General features: G+C 33.1%; 4 protein-coding genes across 4 annotated transcripts in view; 3 read left to right on the top strand and 1 right to left on the bottom strand.

The window, feature by feature from the left end:
* Window positions 1-204: 204 nt before the first annotated feature.
* On the bottom strand, window positions 205-2,793 carry LOC149905133 (dnaJ homolog subfamily C member 9). Its single transcript, XM_090106316.1, has 5 exons — window positions 2,477-2,793; window positions 1,925-2,197; window positions 1,725-1,852; window positions 800-941; window positions 205-615 (listed from the first exon to the last, which is right to left on the bottom strand). Exons 1-5 carry the CDS (start codon window positions 2,565-2,567, stop codon window positions 449-451), a joined length of 801 nt encoding a protein of 266 aa, XP_089962442.1. The 5' UTR covers window positions 2,568-2,793; the 3' UTR covers window positions 205-448.
* Window positions 2,794-3,659: 866 nt separating this feature from the next.
* Window positions 3,660-10,624, top strand: LOC149905132 (26S proteasome non-ATPase regulatory subunit 5). The gene is made up of 7 exons (XM_090106648.1): window positions 3,660-4,004; window positions 4,083-4,227; window positions 4,333-4,554; window positions 4,777-5,029; window positions 5,230-5,418; window positions 8,522-8,845; window positions 10,342-10,624. The coding sequence occupies exons 1-7, from the start codon at window positions 3,826-3,828 to the stop codon at window positions 10,536-10,538; spliced, it is 1,509 nt and encodes a 502-aa protein (XP_089962774.1). The 5' UTR covers window positions 3,660-3,825; the 3' UTR covers window positions 10,539-10,624.
* A 1,009-nt stretch (window positions 10,625-11,633) lies between these two features.
* Window positions 11,634-12,430, top strand: LOC149905131 (uncharacterized). Its single transcript, XM_090106232.1, has one exon. The coding sequence runs from the start codon at window positions 11,634-11,636 to the stop codon at window positions 12,411-12,413; it is 780 nt and encodes a 259-aa protein (XP_089962358.1). The 3' UTR covers window positions 12,414-12,430.
* A 4,690-nt stretch (window positions 12,431-17,120) lies between these two features.
* Window positions 17,121-18,997, top strand: part of hh (hedgehog signaling protein) — a 30,882-nt gene continuing 29,005 nt past the window's right edge. Inside the window, exon 1 of the mRNA XM_090106651.1 lies at window positions 17,121-17,495. Within this exon, the coding sequence (XP_089962777.1) occupies window positions 17,220-17,495 (276 nt within the window). The 5' untranslated portion in view covers window positions 17,121-17,219. The remainder of the gene's footprint in view (window positions 17,496-18,997) is intronic.

Here is an 18,997-nt window from a genome sequence, read left to right as displayed (position 1 = left end):
CAGATTCACAGCAAATGCGAAACTAGGATTAGCACCTTAATTCTTTTTGTAACTGGCGTATAAGAAACAGTTTATGCGTATTTTTTGCATAATATGCATAAACTGTTTCACCTACGCATAGGTAATAGCACTTCAGCTACGTCACCACTTGCCGCGGCTTCTATAATCTACAGACGGTGAGTTTCAAAGTCAATACTATTGGTTCTTTACAAACATCTCTTGCTACGCATCTTCGCACATCTCTAGTGTAAAAGCACCTTAAGAGCAGCTATTTGGAAAATTCTTGAGCGTACTTGTTTTTGTTTAATAAAAAAAGTATTTATCACATAAATAAATATTTTATTGAGAGTAATAGAAAGTGATGACACAGATGTGTGAAATATAAACAACATATTAGTTATATTTCACAGGGATAACAAGTAAAAAAATTAAAATAAAAAGAGCAGCTTTATTTTCGTTTTTTGGTGGAGGTTTCCTTGGTTTCTTTAGCTTTACGTTTCCTGCCTTTTGGTTTACCTTCACCATATTTTGCAGCCAAATTATCAAGAAATGAATTCATTTGACTTGCTCTTGATTCTTGTTTCTGTTTTATCATTAATTCTAAACTATTTTCACCTGAAAAAAATATAAACAATGAAAAATATTACAAAATACATACTTATTATCAAGTAAATATCCTCTCTTTTTTTAATAATTAATTATTTATTGTCTTAATCTATAAATTAAATATAGAATCATTCTATATGATTTGAGAAAAGAAATAAAATTGAAATGTTTTGGAATTCATTATTATCTATACCTGAACCTAAACCTAATTCTTTTTTGAACTCTTCTGCTTCTTTTGCTTCTCGATTTTCCTTGGCATGACGACGTTGACGTTTTTTAGCTGGTTCATGAGTAAATATTTTGTATGCTGGGATTTCTCCTTCATCTATCATTTCCTATAGAATATAACATAAATAATTTTTTAAAGTGAAACTTTTATTACATCGTCTCAAACTTTTTGGTCTGTGTAGCGCATGTCGCGTGTATCGCGCACGCCGCGTAGGTATACCTACTCGGCAGCCGACCGTCACGCGACATGCGCTACACAAAGCAGTGTTCGGAACTGTTCGAACAGTTTCACTTTTACCGTGGTTTCATAAAACCACACAACATTTTTCTTAATATTATTCCTCCATTAAATATCGGAAAACACAACAGACGAGATTGAATACATTTTAAATCCAATATGAAATATTAAAAATGGTTATTCAAATTTTCTTTTGTATAACGTAGGTATACTGTTTCCAATTTAATGGGAGAAGCCACTGGCTCCTGAGACACAGTATTTAACTAATTCAGGAGCCTATGGATTCATATATAAGCTGTACATACATAGTATATTATTATTAGTCTGTGGCTGTACCTATTTTTTAATGTCAATAAAGTTATTTATTTATTTATTTATTTATGTTACAGATTGAGCTCAAGTATCAACAGACATCTCATTCTCATCATATGCATCAAAAATTCTTTAAAAATCATTCATTACAGCAATTTTTATAGATAAATTTGGCTCAAAATTCATAACAATTTAAGTCATACAAATATAATTTATCAATTTCATTATGAGAGTTTCTGATTATTAATGTAATCTATAATAGTAATAAATTTTCTATAAGAAAGTTTATTTGAATAGTAAAAGCAGCAGTTATATAAATTATAATGAATGTCCAACTTACAGTTAAGATGGCTTTTAATCTCTCTTCATGTTCTGATCTAGCAAATTGGACTTGGTCAACAATATAATCCATGTCACCTTTACCTGCCAGATATGCATTTTTTAAATCCTTCTTTTCTTCTTCAGATCCTAAAAAAATAAAATTTTCAATTTAAGAATACATGCAACAAACAAAAAAATGAAATGAATATCTTACAGTACCTATATACTCTTTTTCATATGCTTTAATATCTTCTTCTGTAATTTTTTTAAATAGCAATCGCCAGTACACTGTCCAATCTCTGTCTTTAATAATATTGTACTCTCCATCATCCACACTCTTTGTTGTATCATAAAACTCCCTTTTCTCTTTATCACTCAAAATCGCATGAACACCACCAAGGACTTTAAACTTTTCAGTAGCTTCTAATTTGTCATCTTCTTTAACCCTGTCCGGGTGAACTTTCAGAGATAGTTTATGGTAAGCTTTTTTCACTAGATGAAAAAAAAAAGTTTAACGGAGGTAACATTTTAAAAAATAAAACTTGGGTATCCATATACGGCATACTAGCTGTGCCGCGCGGTTTCACCAGCATTGCTCCACTCGTGTTGGTCTTAGCGTGATGATATAATAGCCTATATATAGACTTCCTCGATAAATGGGCTATCCAACACCGAAACAATTTTTCAAATCGGAACAGTAGTTCTTGAGATTAGCGCGTTTAAACGAACAAACTCTTAAGCTTTATAACATTAGTATAGATAGGTACAAACCTTCTTTATCTGAAGCTTTTTCATCGATTTGTAAAATTTCATATAAATTAGTTGTGTTAAAATATTGTTTACATAAATCTAACAGACTCATATTTAAGGTTTTATTATAAATCAAATAAAGAAAGGAGGCCTGTAAATGTTTAATATTAAAACAGAACTTGTGAGTTCAAAACCATTTCCTAATATTGATCCGATTTATCCTTCTTTGGATTTATCTCCTCGATTAAATTAGGCCAAAATATGAGTGTTTATAAAACAATAAATAATGCAAAATTGAACTGTTATTGCACGATGCGCGGCAAAATGTAAAAATGGTTGCCAAATGTCGATTGAAATTTGAAAATTGACATTTGACATAATTACATGAATATGAGTAGAGTTGACATATGAAGGAACAGACCCAAAACAGCCATGGAAATCACGTGGAAATTCACAATTTCACGACTCATGTACACATGTACCCCGTTTATCGTTAGTAATTATTAATTATTGGAAAAAAAATTAAAGCTTTCGTTTCATTGTAGTTTTTTCGAAATAATCAAAGTTAATTCAAATTGTGTTAAAAAAATAAATATAATTAGTATGGATGAAGGTACAAACATTGAAAAAAATGTTAATGAAATAATCAAAATCCAAATTACTTAAAATAACCGTAAATATTATTTTTCAACCAATTATTATGTATACCACTTTATTTACACATTAAATATGAGGTTATTGCCATGGAACTATATATATATTATTGCTAACTCTATGAATATATTTTTTCAACACTGAACATAACAAAATTGCGTAATTTAATTTAATTCATAATTCTTCTCATTTGCGCAACCTGCTGGTGCGTTTCACGTTCCAATTGAGCATCAGCATAATTCGGCATTGTGCGCCACTGAGTCGCATTATGCTCTGTAATTGGAAAACAGCCCAAAACAAATTTTATATGGCAGCGACCAGCGCTGATCAGCGCTTGTTGAAGCTTGTCGGAACTTGTCGGCGCCGATCAGCGCTGATCGGCGCGTGTTCATATATTTTCATGCTTATAAGTTTCAAGCTTTCTACACTACACTTTGATCTTAGCCAAAAGGCCGAGAAGCGATATTCAAGCTTTCTTTCTGAATACGCCCTTACACCTGACACCTGACATAATGACATTGTCATTTGTCAAGTGTCAGATAAGTGATGACACTTGTCAAAAAAAGCGAAAATTGCTGGTAACGTTTGTTGTTGTTGTTATTTTCATTTTTCACTAGTCGGCGCGTTATTAGATCGAATTTTTCATAGAAATTTGATCATTCATAGCCAGGAAGTTATTTGACGAATGTGGTTGATACTTCACAAAAATTTAAGCAATGTCTAACATCGAGCAATACAGAGTTTTTACAAAAAATCTACAGCACGAAGAGCAAAGATCACAAGCTTTAAATGATATTATAAACCTGTTAAATTTTACTTCTCCTGCTGAAGCAGCATCTGTAATACAAAATGTTGGAATATCTAAAATATTACAGTGCATCAATACAACTAATAAGTAAGACATAAGTTATAGAAATGTACTATGAACTTGTTTCTTAAACTCATCTGTTTATATAATGTTAAAATGTTGCAGAACACACGTCGAGCTTTCGTGTGAGGTATTAAAGAAATGCTTTGAAATAATTGAACCTTGTGATGTGGCTCGGCAATATATTACATATCTGATGTATTTATTGAGACATGAGAAGGTTCCTGTTAGACAAGTTGCAGTAGAAGTGGTATGTTAATATAATCATTGCTACGAAACGAAAAGACTTAAAAATTGCTTATGTAAAATATTTGGCAATACCCTGCAAACTTTTTTATGGTTTTTACATTTACAGGTCTACAAAATATTAATGACAAATTCGTCAGCTTTATCTGTACCTGAACACATTGATATTTTTGTGGCTGTTGCACAATTGGTTTGTGATAAAGATGTTGCCATTGCAAATAAAGCCATTCTCATCACATCTAATCTCCCCGAGAATGCATATCCTAAAGTATTGGAAGAAATGCAGATAGCGTTTAATTGCAACACAAGCAGTAAATGTAATGCTTTCGAGGTAATGTATAGTCTAAATTTAAAATAATTAAGATTTAAATAATTACCAACACCTATGATAGCATTAAGTAAAGCTTCTTAACCCTTAAATGACATGTAGGCATATTGCATAATGTCTAAAACAAAATAGATAAAATTGGTTTCTAAATCGCTAATGAAAAACATAAAAAAATTATATGTTTTTTGTTATGGTAAGTAATTGTAATTATGAGTGAACTTTCAGATAGTTGTGAACATTTCTTCAAAGTCACCTGAATTATTCAAGCTATGTACAGATCAAGGGTACATTAACTTTATGGTCTCAGAACTAGAGTCCGATGATATACTTTATCAAATGAATATCTTAGAATTGTTATCACAACTTGCTAGAAAACCCTATGGTATGAATTATTTAGTAGAAAATGGATCATTTAAGCAAATGGTTCAACAATTACAAGAACTTCGCAACAATCCCTTGGGAGGTCTTCTAATGACAGGTAAATCTTACAATTTATAAAGGATACATTTTGGTAAAATTCCTTCTATCCCTACATTCAAACACTTTACAGCAAGCCTACCTCCATGACCATGCTCACTGTAAAGTGTTTGAAAATCTGATTAATAATATATGTAGTTAAAAAATAAAACAAGATAATATAAGTTCATACAGTCTAATAATGTAAAATTATTCTTTTAGGTTATATCAAATTTTTCGGCACAGTTACTTATCAATATTCTAAAGAAATTATTAATGAGTACCCTTTGATAGTGGAAATATTACTTGAAAGTTTTGATTCCAATGATCAAACAATACTTCCTGTTGTTTTGGATACTTTCGGCATTATCGGGAGTACACTAGAGGGAAAGCTTTGTTTGGCTGCATTTGGTAAATATAAATTGTACTTATTTATAATTGATTTATAGTTACTTATATGTGATGCCTGTCTTATAAATTTAACATTATGACCAAGCGCGGATCCAGGGGGGGGGGTCACGGGGTCATGACCCCCCCCTGGGCTAGGTCCACGACCTAAGTGGACCACTAATTTAATATTAACTTTTTTAAATTAACAAATTAATACTGTTCAATATGATGTTTTTATTGAATTTTGAGACAATATAAAAGTAATATATAGAACAATGAAATCAATTACAAACGGTAACGGATGAGAATATAACATAAATTATAGAAAAAATTTATTAGGGTAACCTGCAGTCGTAATTTAAGGACAAATAACAGGTTTTTCGATTAAAAAAAACTATAACTGCGGAATAAAGTGTAATGGTAAAGTTGTATGTAATTAATATTTTTTCTACAACTTTTGCTGTTACACTTTTCACACAAAACCTCAAATATCGAAATATCCCAGTTCGTGGATAAGACATAAAATAGCAAAATTTTTTTTCAAATGAACACTATAAAATACATTCAAATTACAACAAAAAATCGGCTAAGTGCGCGTCGGACTCGCGCACCGAGGACACATCGAGGACTCCGAGCAAACATATTTTTTCATTATGTTGTATCTTACAATTTTGTTTAAAGGATTTTTTCTTTATCTGTGCTTATAAGTGCTTAAGTCGTTGCTTTTCAAGACTGTGTTCACGGGAAGTACCTTGTAGGTTTTGATTGATGATTCCCATTTCCCTTGCAAGTAGTTGCGAATTACAGAATATGCGGCTCTAATTGCTTTTTCTTCAGATTGTTTTGACATATAATTTGAATTAAATAACAGATTTAAGTTATTATAGACCTGAGTTCTGATGTGAATATCAATTAAATACATGTAGACGTTCATGAGTAAAGAGATTGTAAGTTTAAAATTATTTAAAAATATATTATTATTTAATTTAATTAAATAATTAGGGTTTTCGCAGTTATTACTACATCTGTGCTATAACACGATACTTTTACTCAATTTCAAGACTGTGTTTACGGGACAGGGTGCTCCCTGCAGGTATTGATTCCCTTGCTAATGTCGAAATCCTACGGTCTACGGTCCCTTGATGCTGTGAAAAATTCAAACGTTTTAGCCAACGCAATCAAAAGATGCAGCTGTAATTGCTGAAATTTTTCGACACTCCCTAAGAAATCAAAACCTACAGGGTAGTTCCCGAGTACACAGAGTCATGAAATTTAGTACAATCAAGTACGTCTTATAACGCAGACTAGCTTACCGCCCGCGGCTTCGCCCGCTTTCTCTAAAACCTTAAAAATTATATACTATTCCTCTTGAATCACTCTATCTTTAAAAAAACTGCATCGAAATTCGTTGCGTAGTTTTAAAGATTTAATCATACATAGGGACATAGGCACAGAGACAACGGCTTTGTTTACTAATTGCGAAAAGCATGAATTTTTCCTTAGATTATAACTAATATAAAAAAAATTAAAAAAAAAAATTTAACTTACAACCCTCTATTCATGAACGTTGAGTGCTGACATGTATTAACTTGATATTCATACCAAAAACTCAAGTCTTAATTACCTTTACGCTATAATAAAATCAAACTTCTATGTCAACGAATCAGAAGATACAGCCGTAAATGCCGTAAAATTTGCCGTTTCGACATTCGCAAGGGAATCGAAACTCAAAACCTACAAGGTACTTTCCGTAAACTCAGAATCTTGAAATTCGGTACAAAGCAACATCTTATAGTACAGATAAAGAAATAATTGCAAAAAAAATATATTTTTCAAGTTTGTCTGCCTGTGAAGACCCTTTTTCTCAGGAACGCGTGGAGGTATCAATCTGAAATTCATACTGAATACTCAAATCTACGGTTCCTTATAGCTGTGAAAAAATCAAACTTATAAGCCAACGCAATCAAAAGATACAGCCATTTATGCCGTAAATTATCGCAAATTTGGACATTATCGCAAGGGAATCAAAATCTTTAGGTATTGTACTACTTCCTGTGAACACAGAGTTCTGAAATTTGGTTAAAAGCAATGTCAGCACAGATGGAGGAAAAATTGCTAAAACATACATTTCATGCTTATCAACATTCGCAAGTGTTGCCAGGAATCAAAACCTACAGGGTACTTCCCGTGAACACAGAATTAATCTTTAGTTAATAGAAACTTACGTCTTATAGCACAGATAAAGGAAAAAAAAGCATAAATTTAATATTAAAACATATAAAAATGTTTGTACGGAACTCTTGGTTCGCCAATCCGACTCGCACTTGACCATTTTTTTTTAATCTACGTATCAATTAAATTAAAAAAATATAGCTTTTGAAAATTGACCACGTCTATGTGACCCCCCCCCTGGCACTAAAGCTGGATCCGCCCTTGATTATGACACATTGTAGGTGTCTAGTATACATAATTCACACTACAACATTTATTACAATGTTGAATATATTATGTCATGCTTTGAATTATTCTTTTAGTTAATGCAATACATTATAATTTCTTAATATCTTCTTACTATTAAGCATATTACCTTACCTATGAACCTAGCACACGGCACATTTAAAACGCGCAGTCAATGTGCAAATGACACGACTATATACGATTCAACGCTATCATGTAACCCTAAGCACACGGGGTGATCGTGAAGCAAGCGTCTACTGCGCATATGCGCATATACAGTGATACAGACGCGTTGAAGTAGCTCATAGCTTCCACATAAAATTAAAATCTACCTACAAAATATTTTTTATTACCTACAAACGAAATGTTAGTGTTAGAATAGTTAGTGGATTTTCTAATTAAATAGCATTTATTGCAGTGCCCCTCCCTTGTCTCTTCAAACGCGCTTCAAACAATCGTTTTTAGTTTGCATATTTGAATCTATACAAACAGAAAAACCGTCATGCACAAGACAGACAACGAGTTCTTGCTACTAGCGTCGTCTGCCCGTTTTAAATACGCCGTGTCCTAAGGGCCTATTAGTCTTCAGTCGAGAATTTTTATTTTTGGAATAATACCACTTCCACACATTATATTATAATAATTTTTGATTTTTATTCCTTACCAGGAAGTAAATTCACTCAGGCTGTCGAGAAGGTCGGAGAAATGATTAAAAACAGTTCAACGGAGATAAAAGTGCGCGCTCTTATATGTTTTTCGCATTTGATAAGTGTTGAACAGGATCCGGAATCAAAAACTAAACCCATAGACCATAGAGTAACGTTAATGACTCGGGAATGGTTTAGGAGCTTAAGTAAACAGCCTGCTTCAATAGAAACTCTGTTTGGTGTGTGTCAAAATCCATTTCCCGATATTCGGTCCTCTGCGTTTAATTTGTTAGACGCGGTATGTCAGCATAAGTGGGGCGAAGATTTGGTCGCAAACTGTGCAGGTATGTATCAAAATATGATTGTGATATTACATATTAGGTGTTTTAGGATTATTGTGGATGACGGGTAATTTAAATTATTGTGTAAAAGAAAACGTTGATATAAATATGAATTTTATAGAACACTAAATATTTTTATAATTTAAATACACAATGACGATTCATTAAAAAATGGTGGGTAGTTATTAAGTAGAAAAGTATCAAACGGAAGAAAAATTAAACAGTCATGAAGATATACCAAAGCAAGTAATAGTTCAAAAGCCGACCAATATAACCTCGTTCTAAAACAATCTTATAGCATTTACCGTAGGAGCTTAGTATTAATTTAGCAGTAATTTTGTATGTATGATAGAATAGAATGATATAAAATTTGTATCATTATACTTTTTAAAATATTTCAAACATTTAAAAAGCCTTAACAATGATGAGGCAAATAAACATATTTGATTTGATATTTTTTTTCATTACTTGTTACGAGTTCCAATAGTTATCGGAACGCACGTTCACTAAAATTTACCACCCACTTTACCCACTATGGTATCACATTTAAAGTTTTTCTGCGAACACTTTAATTTTCATCCTAGTCACAGAATAATAACTAGTAGCTAGCTATAGAAGCTTTTCTTCGCAATGGTTTTCAAAGAAATATGTTCTCAATTTGATAAACAATATGATTCAATTTAGCTTCGCGTTCCAGTCGCTCGACGGACGTGTTCATTTACATACCTACCAATTTTTTTCGAGGGAATATAGACCTTAATTCACGGGAGAACGGTTCATAACAAGTTATATGTGGTTATAACTTATACGTATTGAAAGAGCCGCGGTCTAGGGTTGCTTATGAGTGTGTAAAAATATCTGGAATTGTTTTTGTTTCGGACGAAACATAAAAATTTTATCATTGTTACCTCACTTATAAATGAATTTATTACTTAACTGATCTCTTTTAAAATATGTAATCATACTAATATTATAAAAGCGAAAGTTTGTGAGTGTGTATGGATGGATGGACGTTTGTTACTCTTTCACGCAAATGCTACCGAACTGATTACGATGAAGTTTTGTATGAACGTAGCTGAAGACTTAGAATAACACATAGGCATAAAATCACGCGACCTCACTTAGATGGTAGGCAGGAAATTCTAATTTAAACAATTAAATACTGCACAGTATCTTTTTGCTTTTTTTCATTTTGTGTCTATCTTGCAATTATCGAGAAAGTTGAACGTGGTCGAACAAATAGCGCGCGCGCCTGTCTTTTTTCGCTTGCGGCAGCCTTGGCCAGATTAGTCCTTGCGCAATGGCCCTCGCCTGTAGGTATGTTTTTAATACCTACATGCGGAGATACACAGGCTTGTCCTAGTAGTCTTTACTTCCCACTCTGGGTCTACCCTCCATACTCTGAAAGAAAAATCGAAAATTTTGATAATTTCACAATTTTCTAAAGCGCTAAATTATTATTATTAGGTCGGTATTATATTAATATGCGTATCTTGCAGGTTTCATCGAATTTCTGCTTGATCGTACTCTCGACTATAAGAAGCAATTGATGGAATTAAAATATGATATCATCAAGCGACTATCCAACTCGACAGCATTTGACGCCAACACTCTTATGAGATTGCAGACGTATGTTGACCAAGGTCCGTTTTATGCGGAGACTACGATGCAAGTGGCAATGGAAGAAGGCGATTAGTTTTAAAAGCATTATTTTTTCATATTCATAATTATTATTTCTGTTGAAAGAATGTTTATGTTTCAAATACATTACTTTTATACATGTTTAGTGTTTTTTTCCAATTACCCTACAAACGTAAATTGTAACGTATATGGAAGTGAAAATGACTTTATTCATATCTCAAACTTATCTATCGACTATAACGAATTCATATAAGAAGCTGCAGTTTCGGTTGACCGTAACGTATGAAGCCCCTTATTCTTATAAAGCCACTAACATTGATAAGAGATGGATGTATCAGCAGATGGATTAACACGTCCTTACACGTCTGTAGGTCGATCAGACTATGCTCATTCGCCACAGATGTAACTCGTACGTTTAAAAAATGGATGTTAAGTAGAAAAAAAAAGTTCTTTGTTGCTCATATGGTTGGCTATTTAGTTTTTACGAGTGTTGTACAAAGTGGGTGCATTCTCAACGAAATTACTGATGCATTGTCAGACGTGTGGACGAGTCTGTCCTATAGACTGTTGCGCTAAAATCGTTTGGTCTGTGCCACAAAAACCCACAACACTTTGCACTAAGAAAGAGACAAACGATAGGGCATGAATATCGTTAGAAAGGGATGAGTATAGATTAAATGTAGCTGCGTTTAATCTCCTCTTTCGCTCTCACGAATAAAACAGATTACATCTCGCTCGCTGAACTACACGTGTCAGCAACGGTCATATAAAATAATAGCAAATCACAAATATTTTGCTATTATGTATTTTGATTCGGTTATGATACGGTTTTCTTGTCTCTTAGAATTGCCGTCTAATTATACTGTGTAGTGTATTAGTACTACAATTCAAAAAACAGGAAAGAATTTATATCAGGTCCTACAGTCGTGTGGTCGTATTTGGGTCGTATCGTAGCTTTCTCGTAGTTTACCAGGGGCATGAGCGTGTCCAAAAAGTTCGCTCATTATGTTCCATTTATAAAACCACTATAAAACAATATGTAAAAACGTCAAAGAATTATTATTAAGTTATTTGTTTGACATTTGCTCATATTTTCCTAAATAATATATTTATCTTATATTTTAAATTTTCTAACTTAATTTTTATGGATATGGCCTCCGGTGACAACGCGGAATGTCGGTCAAGCCCTCTTTCTCCAGAAATGCAAGAAATAGACACATGTAATCTTCATACCCAGAGCAATGTTACGGAAGTTGCTATTCCAGAAGCAACAATAACATATGATTCAAGTGCAAAGAATGAGTGCTTAAAGGAAGTTCATGACGAAAATAATTTAAAAGAAAGGATTAAGCAATGTAGAAATATAATAGAATCATTAAAATTAGAACTTAATCAAGAAAAGAGCCGTTTGGAAAAAGATACTAAAGCTTCACATGATAGACAGGAAATTAAGACCAACTCTGACACAACAAGCTATCTAGATGTTCCTTGCTCTCCAGATTTTTATACTACTAGTGTGGAGGATAAATTAACTTGTGACGAAAATCTCATAGAATATGAAAAGCAATTACAAAGATATCAAAATACATTAAATATGGCCCAAATTGAAAAGAAAAATGCAATTAGAAAGCACATGATTGCAAAAGCTTATAAACTCAAGCTGCTTGAAGTTGAAAATCAATGTAATATAGAACTTTTACGCGTGAAACAAAGCTTACAATGTCTGGAACCATTACAAATGATTGCCAGCAAGTGGAAATCTAACGTGGATGATTTCTCTTACGATTTAAATAACTTTGAGCTTATACCCGCGATGTTTCCAGAACTAAACGCACTTTCAGGAAGCGATGTTTCTTCGTCTGTAGATGATGCAGAAATAAAAAACAAATCACCCAACAGTCTAAATGAATCCGTATTATCAGATTTGTAATGAGAACTATGGTTTTTGCAAAGTTTACATTAAAAATTTCCGAAAAAACGGTGTGAAAATCAGAATTCAATAAATCAGGCGAACGAGACCTCCACTGTAGACCACACACATCGAGGCACGCGCTTCGAATGCTCCTGACTTTTTATTCTCAGCGCGCGATCAGCCGTCGTGCTCACTCGGTATTCGTCGGCAGCCGATGGGAAGGTCCCGTACAGACAAACTATATCTACCTACATTCGTTCGTGCGGCCTGTCTCGTTCAGTTAAGAACTTGAATTTTATTTTAATAAGATTCCAATTTGTCAATTAGAGGGCAACGCATAAACGAAACTGGTTTGACTTCTTTACACCTTTTGACTAATACTAATTCTATATGGAATTGTTTGAGTCATGGCTGAAACCGCATATCTGCTATCCGTAATTTTTAATTTTTAATGGTCAATAAAATAAAAAGTTTTGCGGCACCTAACAATCTATTATTTCTTAATATGATAGTAGTATGTATGGAAAATATTAAAATTACTGCAACGCTTTATTTCCATAGTTTAAATATTTAATCAAAATTAAAGTAATTTGATTACCAAATCAGATTTTTAGTTCAGAAATTATTATCATAAAAACTTACACTAGTGTTTCCATACTCCATATCGGTTGCGGTCGTTAAAAATATGCAAGGAATTTTAACCGAGCGCGACCAACTCGAGTTTGTGGAAGGTGGACTCTTCTTTTTATTGGATGCAAAATTGATTATAAAATCTTAGTTGCTTCGTTAAGGTCATTTTTGTGAAAATATGTATTATAATTATTGAATTCGCGATGATATTGTGAATAAATTATAATCAATTTTAAATTTTAATATTACAAGTTCTTATATGAAAATATTAAAAGCTTTTTACTATTTGTCGCTCTCTTGTCTGTATTTACCTATGCTTGTATTCTAATTTGACTCCAAATTTCATTTTTGTACATGTTTAATAATATTGTATCTGCATAAGTAGACTGTATAAAATAGATACCTTTTCACTTTCATGTTTGACTTGTTTTTTTCCTGTATCGAAAATATCTACGAGACGATTGGTTTGAACGGGGCTAAGAGCTTTATGGTAAAGCAAACAGTTTAAAACACTACAGCCGGGACGTATTGGCTAAGCACTCTCTTCCATTAGCCTCCACCGACACCTCGCCGGTATTCAGTCAAAAATATTTTTTGTTTTCTAGCGTACGAAGGTGCCGACGCGACACTCATTCACCACTCGGTGCAGTTTACTTAGGCGTTTAAGCGGCTTGAAGGATCACCCCATCACGTCATATTTATATTTTATAGTATGAACATGTTTCTTATATTTTATGAGCGCTTAGGGATTTTAGTAGGCGCCAAAGGTAACTGATCTCATTAAGTAATTTATTTAATAGATTTCTTTCAATTGTTTTGTTGGAATTAATAAATTAGTTCTCAATGTTTTGATGCATTTTAGCTACCAGATATAGAGTCATAGAGGTCAATCATTTTTTGAGCTGGTACTTGTTACAATTTGTCTCTTTCCGCAAATCAATTTCTTGGTTTGATTCCATTTTTGATTTGCTTGTAATTTTCTGATGGCTACAGAGCTTCCTCTGGTTTTTTGTAGGCAAAATATTTGAATGAATAGCTGCAGCATGCAGTGCCTTATCTTGTAATCTAGTGAATAATTAGTTAAGGCGCCATAGTGCTAATTAGCCCAGGGTATTCAGTGTTAACTGTCCTTTTGTCTCTCCTGTGATTTCCGTTCTTTTTTTTTCTCATAATATTCATCTTTTCGGCTTGGTCGTGGATCATAATTTCTCTGAAATATTTGTATCACAAAAGAAGCATAACATTATTATTCATTTTTCCCATTGATATATTTCGGTAGTTCATAGTTGAGACAAGAGACATCTTTTCACTTTTATGAAAAATATATTTTATAGTAGGTTACTATACCGTTATTATATGTGTAAAGAAACTAAGGCTATAATAAATTAGTGATTCGAGATATTGGAATAAATAAACAGGAACGTACCTACATCATACGCATGTAGATGAAGATGCGCACCTATACCTAGATATACAAAAATCAAATAAGTCATTAGTCACATTATGGCCTATGAGCTCACGTTCATTCCAACCACATGCAATGAAAGACAAATAGGCACATATTTTGTTGCATTGTATTTCCCTAATATTACGTGTTAGCCTTTTGTTAGGGTTTATCTTATCAGTGGTTTCACACTAAGTATTGTGCGATGGACATAAGCAGGTTGCGTTCACACGGTTTTTGTTGAAAATATGTACAGTACTCCCTGTATTCGGGTCGATTGAGGTATTTTTACGCACACTTTACTTCCGAGTATTATCGATAAGGAAGTTTAACTTGTTCGGTTTTGTTTGTTTTCATTCTAGAGAATAAAGTTCGTGACTCATGAGTATGATGTTCCAGACCGAATCTATTTTTCGGTAGGATAGATTTTTTTTATTGAGCAAGCATATATTTTATTAAAAATGTGGCCAACTTCTAAGTTTAATACGAATAAAACTAGTATAAAACTATACTTTTGCGCAGTCAACAAACCATTATATTTATCCGCGTCTTTCGTATCAACGCCTTAACCATGAAGAAGAAAAATCTTCATGTTTCAATTAAAATCACGCACAACAATTATCCATATATAATAAAAACAATTATTTCGCAAAACAACATTTTAATATGAGTATCTACTTAGAAATATTTGTCTAACATTATACTAAGCGATATAGGTACCTAAGATATTAAGTTGTTATTACATAACAGTACCTACTTCAGTAATACAATACGTTGGAGGAAATTGAAAATCAAACATTTACAAGAATGACATATGAGATTACTACAAGACCGGCCATGCATTTTATTCTTTGTGTATCGTCTTTGCATTGCGTACAAATTGCCCTAAACAGGCTCTCCATTATGTAAATGTGCATATAAATTGTCTTCTTAAGCATTTTTCTTGAAAGGAAGATTTTTTCATGGGTTCGGCGTTATGAAAATTAAGCAATGGGAATTTTGACCCTTGTAACTAATGTTTCCGGACTGACTTTATATAAGAATTCATACCTACTTTTCTGAAAAGAAACTTAGTTGTCACTAACTCACTAAGATTCCTTATTTTAAAATAAATCAATCATATTCATTTGTAGGAGATATCATGATCAACAAAAATCTTTCTCCTTATTCCATTCTATAAGTAGAAAAGCAATTTCAAAATTTGATTCCTTACTGAGGAATTTTCCTTTATTTGAATAACCCATGACATAGAATAGGTAAAACCGTCTTTAAAAATATTGAAACTTTCAATTTACCATTTACACCACCATCTCTAACCACAACATCATTGTACCTACTCGTATTATATTATGAACGAGGTTCATTTATGTATCTACACGTATCTAGGACTATCTGGTTAAGGTCTATCTGTATAGAAATATTTTGAGTTTATACATACATAAATTACATACACATACTTTTATATACTAGCTGCCCCGGTAGACGTTGTTCTGTCCTATTGCACCTTTTTCGTGTTTTGTATATATGTAGATTTGGTTGTGTAGGTATATACAGCAAAAAACATGAATAGGTAAAGGTAAACATTTCGAAGAGGGCAATAAGGCCATAAGGCCATGTAAGTAGGCAATGTTGCCTTTGAATGATCGCAAGGAATTATAGACAACATAGCATAATTTAATTTTAATTTAATATTTAAGACATATGACATATCACGTGAATATCATTAGATCAGGTCCACTTCCTAGGGCAATAGGGTTTTCGTTCTGCTCAATTGATTCTTTCGATTTCTCTCCAGTCAAAGTTATAGAAAAAGTGCGCACTTATGAATGCGTTTGTGTGCAAGTGTTCTTATTTTTCTTTAAAATATTTTCCAATAGATAGTTGCGAATTAAGATACAGTCATACTTACATACAGCTAACTAAAGTTTACACAAAAATATAAGTTAAAATAACACAAAAACCGCATTGATGTTCAAATTTTCTATTTTTCCGGCGAGCAGTTTCTCCAATTTGAAGTCCCAATTCAGTAGATATACGGAAAAACCGATTTTAAACAAAATATGTAGCTATAGTCGTGTTAACCGTTTGTACAAATCTCTCTAACCATAATTTCATTATATATATGTCTAAGGTTTTAGAATATAACCCAAATCACTCGGCTTCGTTTGCGAATTATAATAGGTAGTTTCTATCTTGCTCTGTTCACATTCTGTTCTTCAAAGTTTGTTTCTCATCTCAATTTTCAATAAATTCGGCTTCGTTTTTCAGTTTTATGTAAACTGAACTGAAACACTTAACACATGTATTCGAGATAGATTAACCGAGTCTACAATATTTGATAGGTACCTACGTTTATCTACAAAATTAATTTGATACAAAATTTTCAATTTATTTTTTCAAGCAGATTCGTTTATTGTAGATACTTTTTATATATATCGTTGTTGTACAAGTGACCACTTTCAAAAATTTGGGGGTGAAAATAAGGCGCTCACTTTTACTATTACAAAAAGGTATTTCTTTGATAACGGTACGGGCTTTACAAAGCCGCCATTCATATAATAGACTATGGTCTGTGGCGAGATGCGATGCGTGGTGGTGGCTTGTCGAGCAGCCGCTGCAAGGGATGCAAGCTCGTGCGGTGGTCGGTGGTGCACGGACGTTCGGATATTCCGGCACCCAATCCTCAGTGTCGCACAAATCGCGGCGCGCGGTGGTCGTGCGTCGAGCGCGTGTGAAGTGATGTCTGCGAGATGAGGCTGTCGCTGGTGCTACTGTGGTTGGGCGCAGCGGTGGCTTGCGGCCCGGGCCGCGGCTTCACTCGCCGCCACGGACCGCGCCGCATCACCCCTTTAGTATTTAATCAGCATGACCCGAACATTAGTGAAAATTCAAAATCTGCCAGTGGCCCTCCCGAGGGCCGCATCACTAGGGACGATGAAAAGTTCAAAGACTTAGTGCCTAATTATAATCCTGATATTGAATTCAGGGATGAGGAAGGCACGGGTGCCGATCGCTTAATGACCCAGGTGAGTTATAATAGTTTAGTTATTATTGTGTAAATTTTTCAGTTTCAGATGTGAGATCAAAAGTTAACTAATGTCTCAATGAAAATGATTAAACTTATTAATTACTAAATAATTGATGCAAAGAAAATGATTGCATGAATTCTTTAAAAGTTAAGTGTCGGTCCACTATAGTCGTTCAGTTATGAAATAAGACAATAGGATTCATAAAGAATCCAGTGTTTTGAAAACAGCTTCTCAGTGCGCGGGTAGGGTACAATAATTGCCGGTGTAAATATGAACGTTGGTGGAACAATGGGGACAAATTGCGGGCGTTACGGTAGCTTCGTAGCGAGTGTTACGATTGTAGCACTGCAATTACGCAGGATTTGACAACAAATATTTTGTTCCTGTGACTAATTGATGAATGATGAATTCTTTTCAACATTGATGCCAGTTTTGGTGAATATATTGCCGTCATAAACTTGGTGTTGAAGGTATTGAAAGTCATGCGTTGTCATTCACGATGTTTTGTAAACGCGTAAATAAACTTACGGGAACCTTATTGTTGTTTCCTCATTGTAACACATATTTTGGCTCGTTTCATCGATAAAAAATTTAATGCATATTAAAGCGTTTATTTTAGATATTTATCTCAATTTCTTTTGAGTATAGGTATGTATTCAACTTTAGAAACATTTTTATTAAATAGAAAGCTTAAATTTTTGAACATAAAAAAGTTTTTCATGCATTTTTCCTTCACATATTTAAAAGGATTTTTTTAATAAAATGCGGCACCTGTCCACGCTGTAGTTAATGCAAACACAGATAAATTTAAGGTTACCTATAATTCCTACAAGCTGTAAGATTCTTACAAAGTAATCAGTTATGCCGTCGGAACTATCTCGATGCATTCTAATTGAACGTAACTTAATATTATCTTCTATAAATTCATGATATTGTGTTAGGTATAATGTTTGTTGCATTTGGAAATTAATGTAGAAAATTATTGAATTTAGTTAAATATTTATATAAAGGATTCTCTTAGATTAGGTAGGTATCAAAAAGAAAAAAAAAATATAAGAAAATATAATTGATCAGCGCCGTGATTTTCTAAAAACATTTATTTAATTATATATACCTTCCTACTAGTAATCGTTATTATATAGGTTAAAATAATTCTAGACTTATTCGCGAAACAGACATTTATTAGTTTTTACTTAACCGCTATTTTCATCTCAAATGGGAACTGTAATATAAGATGGATTTCAGCCTTGCTCTAATGGTACGTACGATAAACATGCCGATGTTATTGACAAACACACAAAACTGTTGTTTTCTCAATAACTCCAAACTTCATTGACGTTAATAATTGCGTTTTTTCAATAAAATATATATCTAGCTTTTCAGCTGCTTTGACTAAATTTTTACAGATACTGAAACCTTTCTAAAAAACCAATAAAATGTCTCATGAAAATCCGTTGCGTAGAGCTAACAGACAGACAGACAGCGGGAAGCGACTTTGT

The sequence above is a fragment of the Colias eurytheme genome, chromosome 10 (assembly GCF_061535395.1).
Source record: "Colias eurytheme isolate Ceu_HAF_F1 chromosome 10, ilColEury1 Martin Lab GWU primary, whole genome shotgun sequence".
NCBI classification, from domain to species: domain Eukaryota; kingdom Metazoa; phylum Arthropoda; class Insecta; order Lepidoptera; family Pieridae; genus Colias; species Colias eurytheme.
This window is presented reverse-complemented; position numbering and strand designations above follow the sequence as displayed.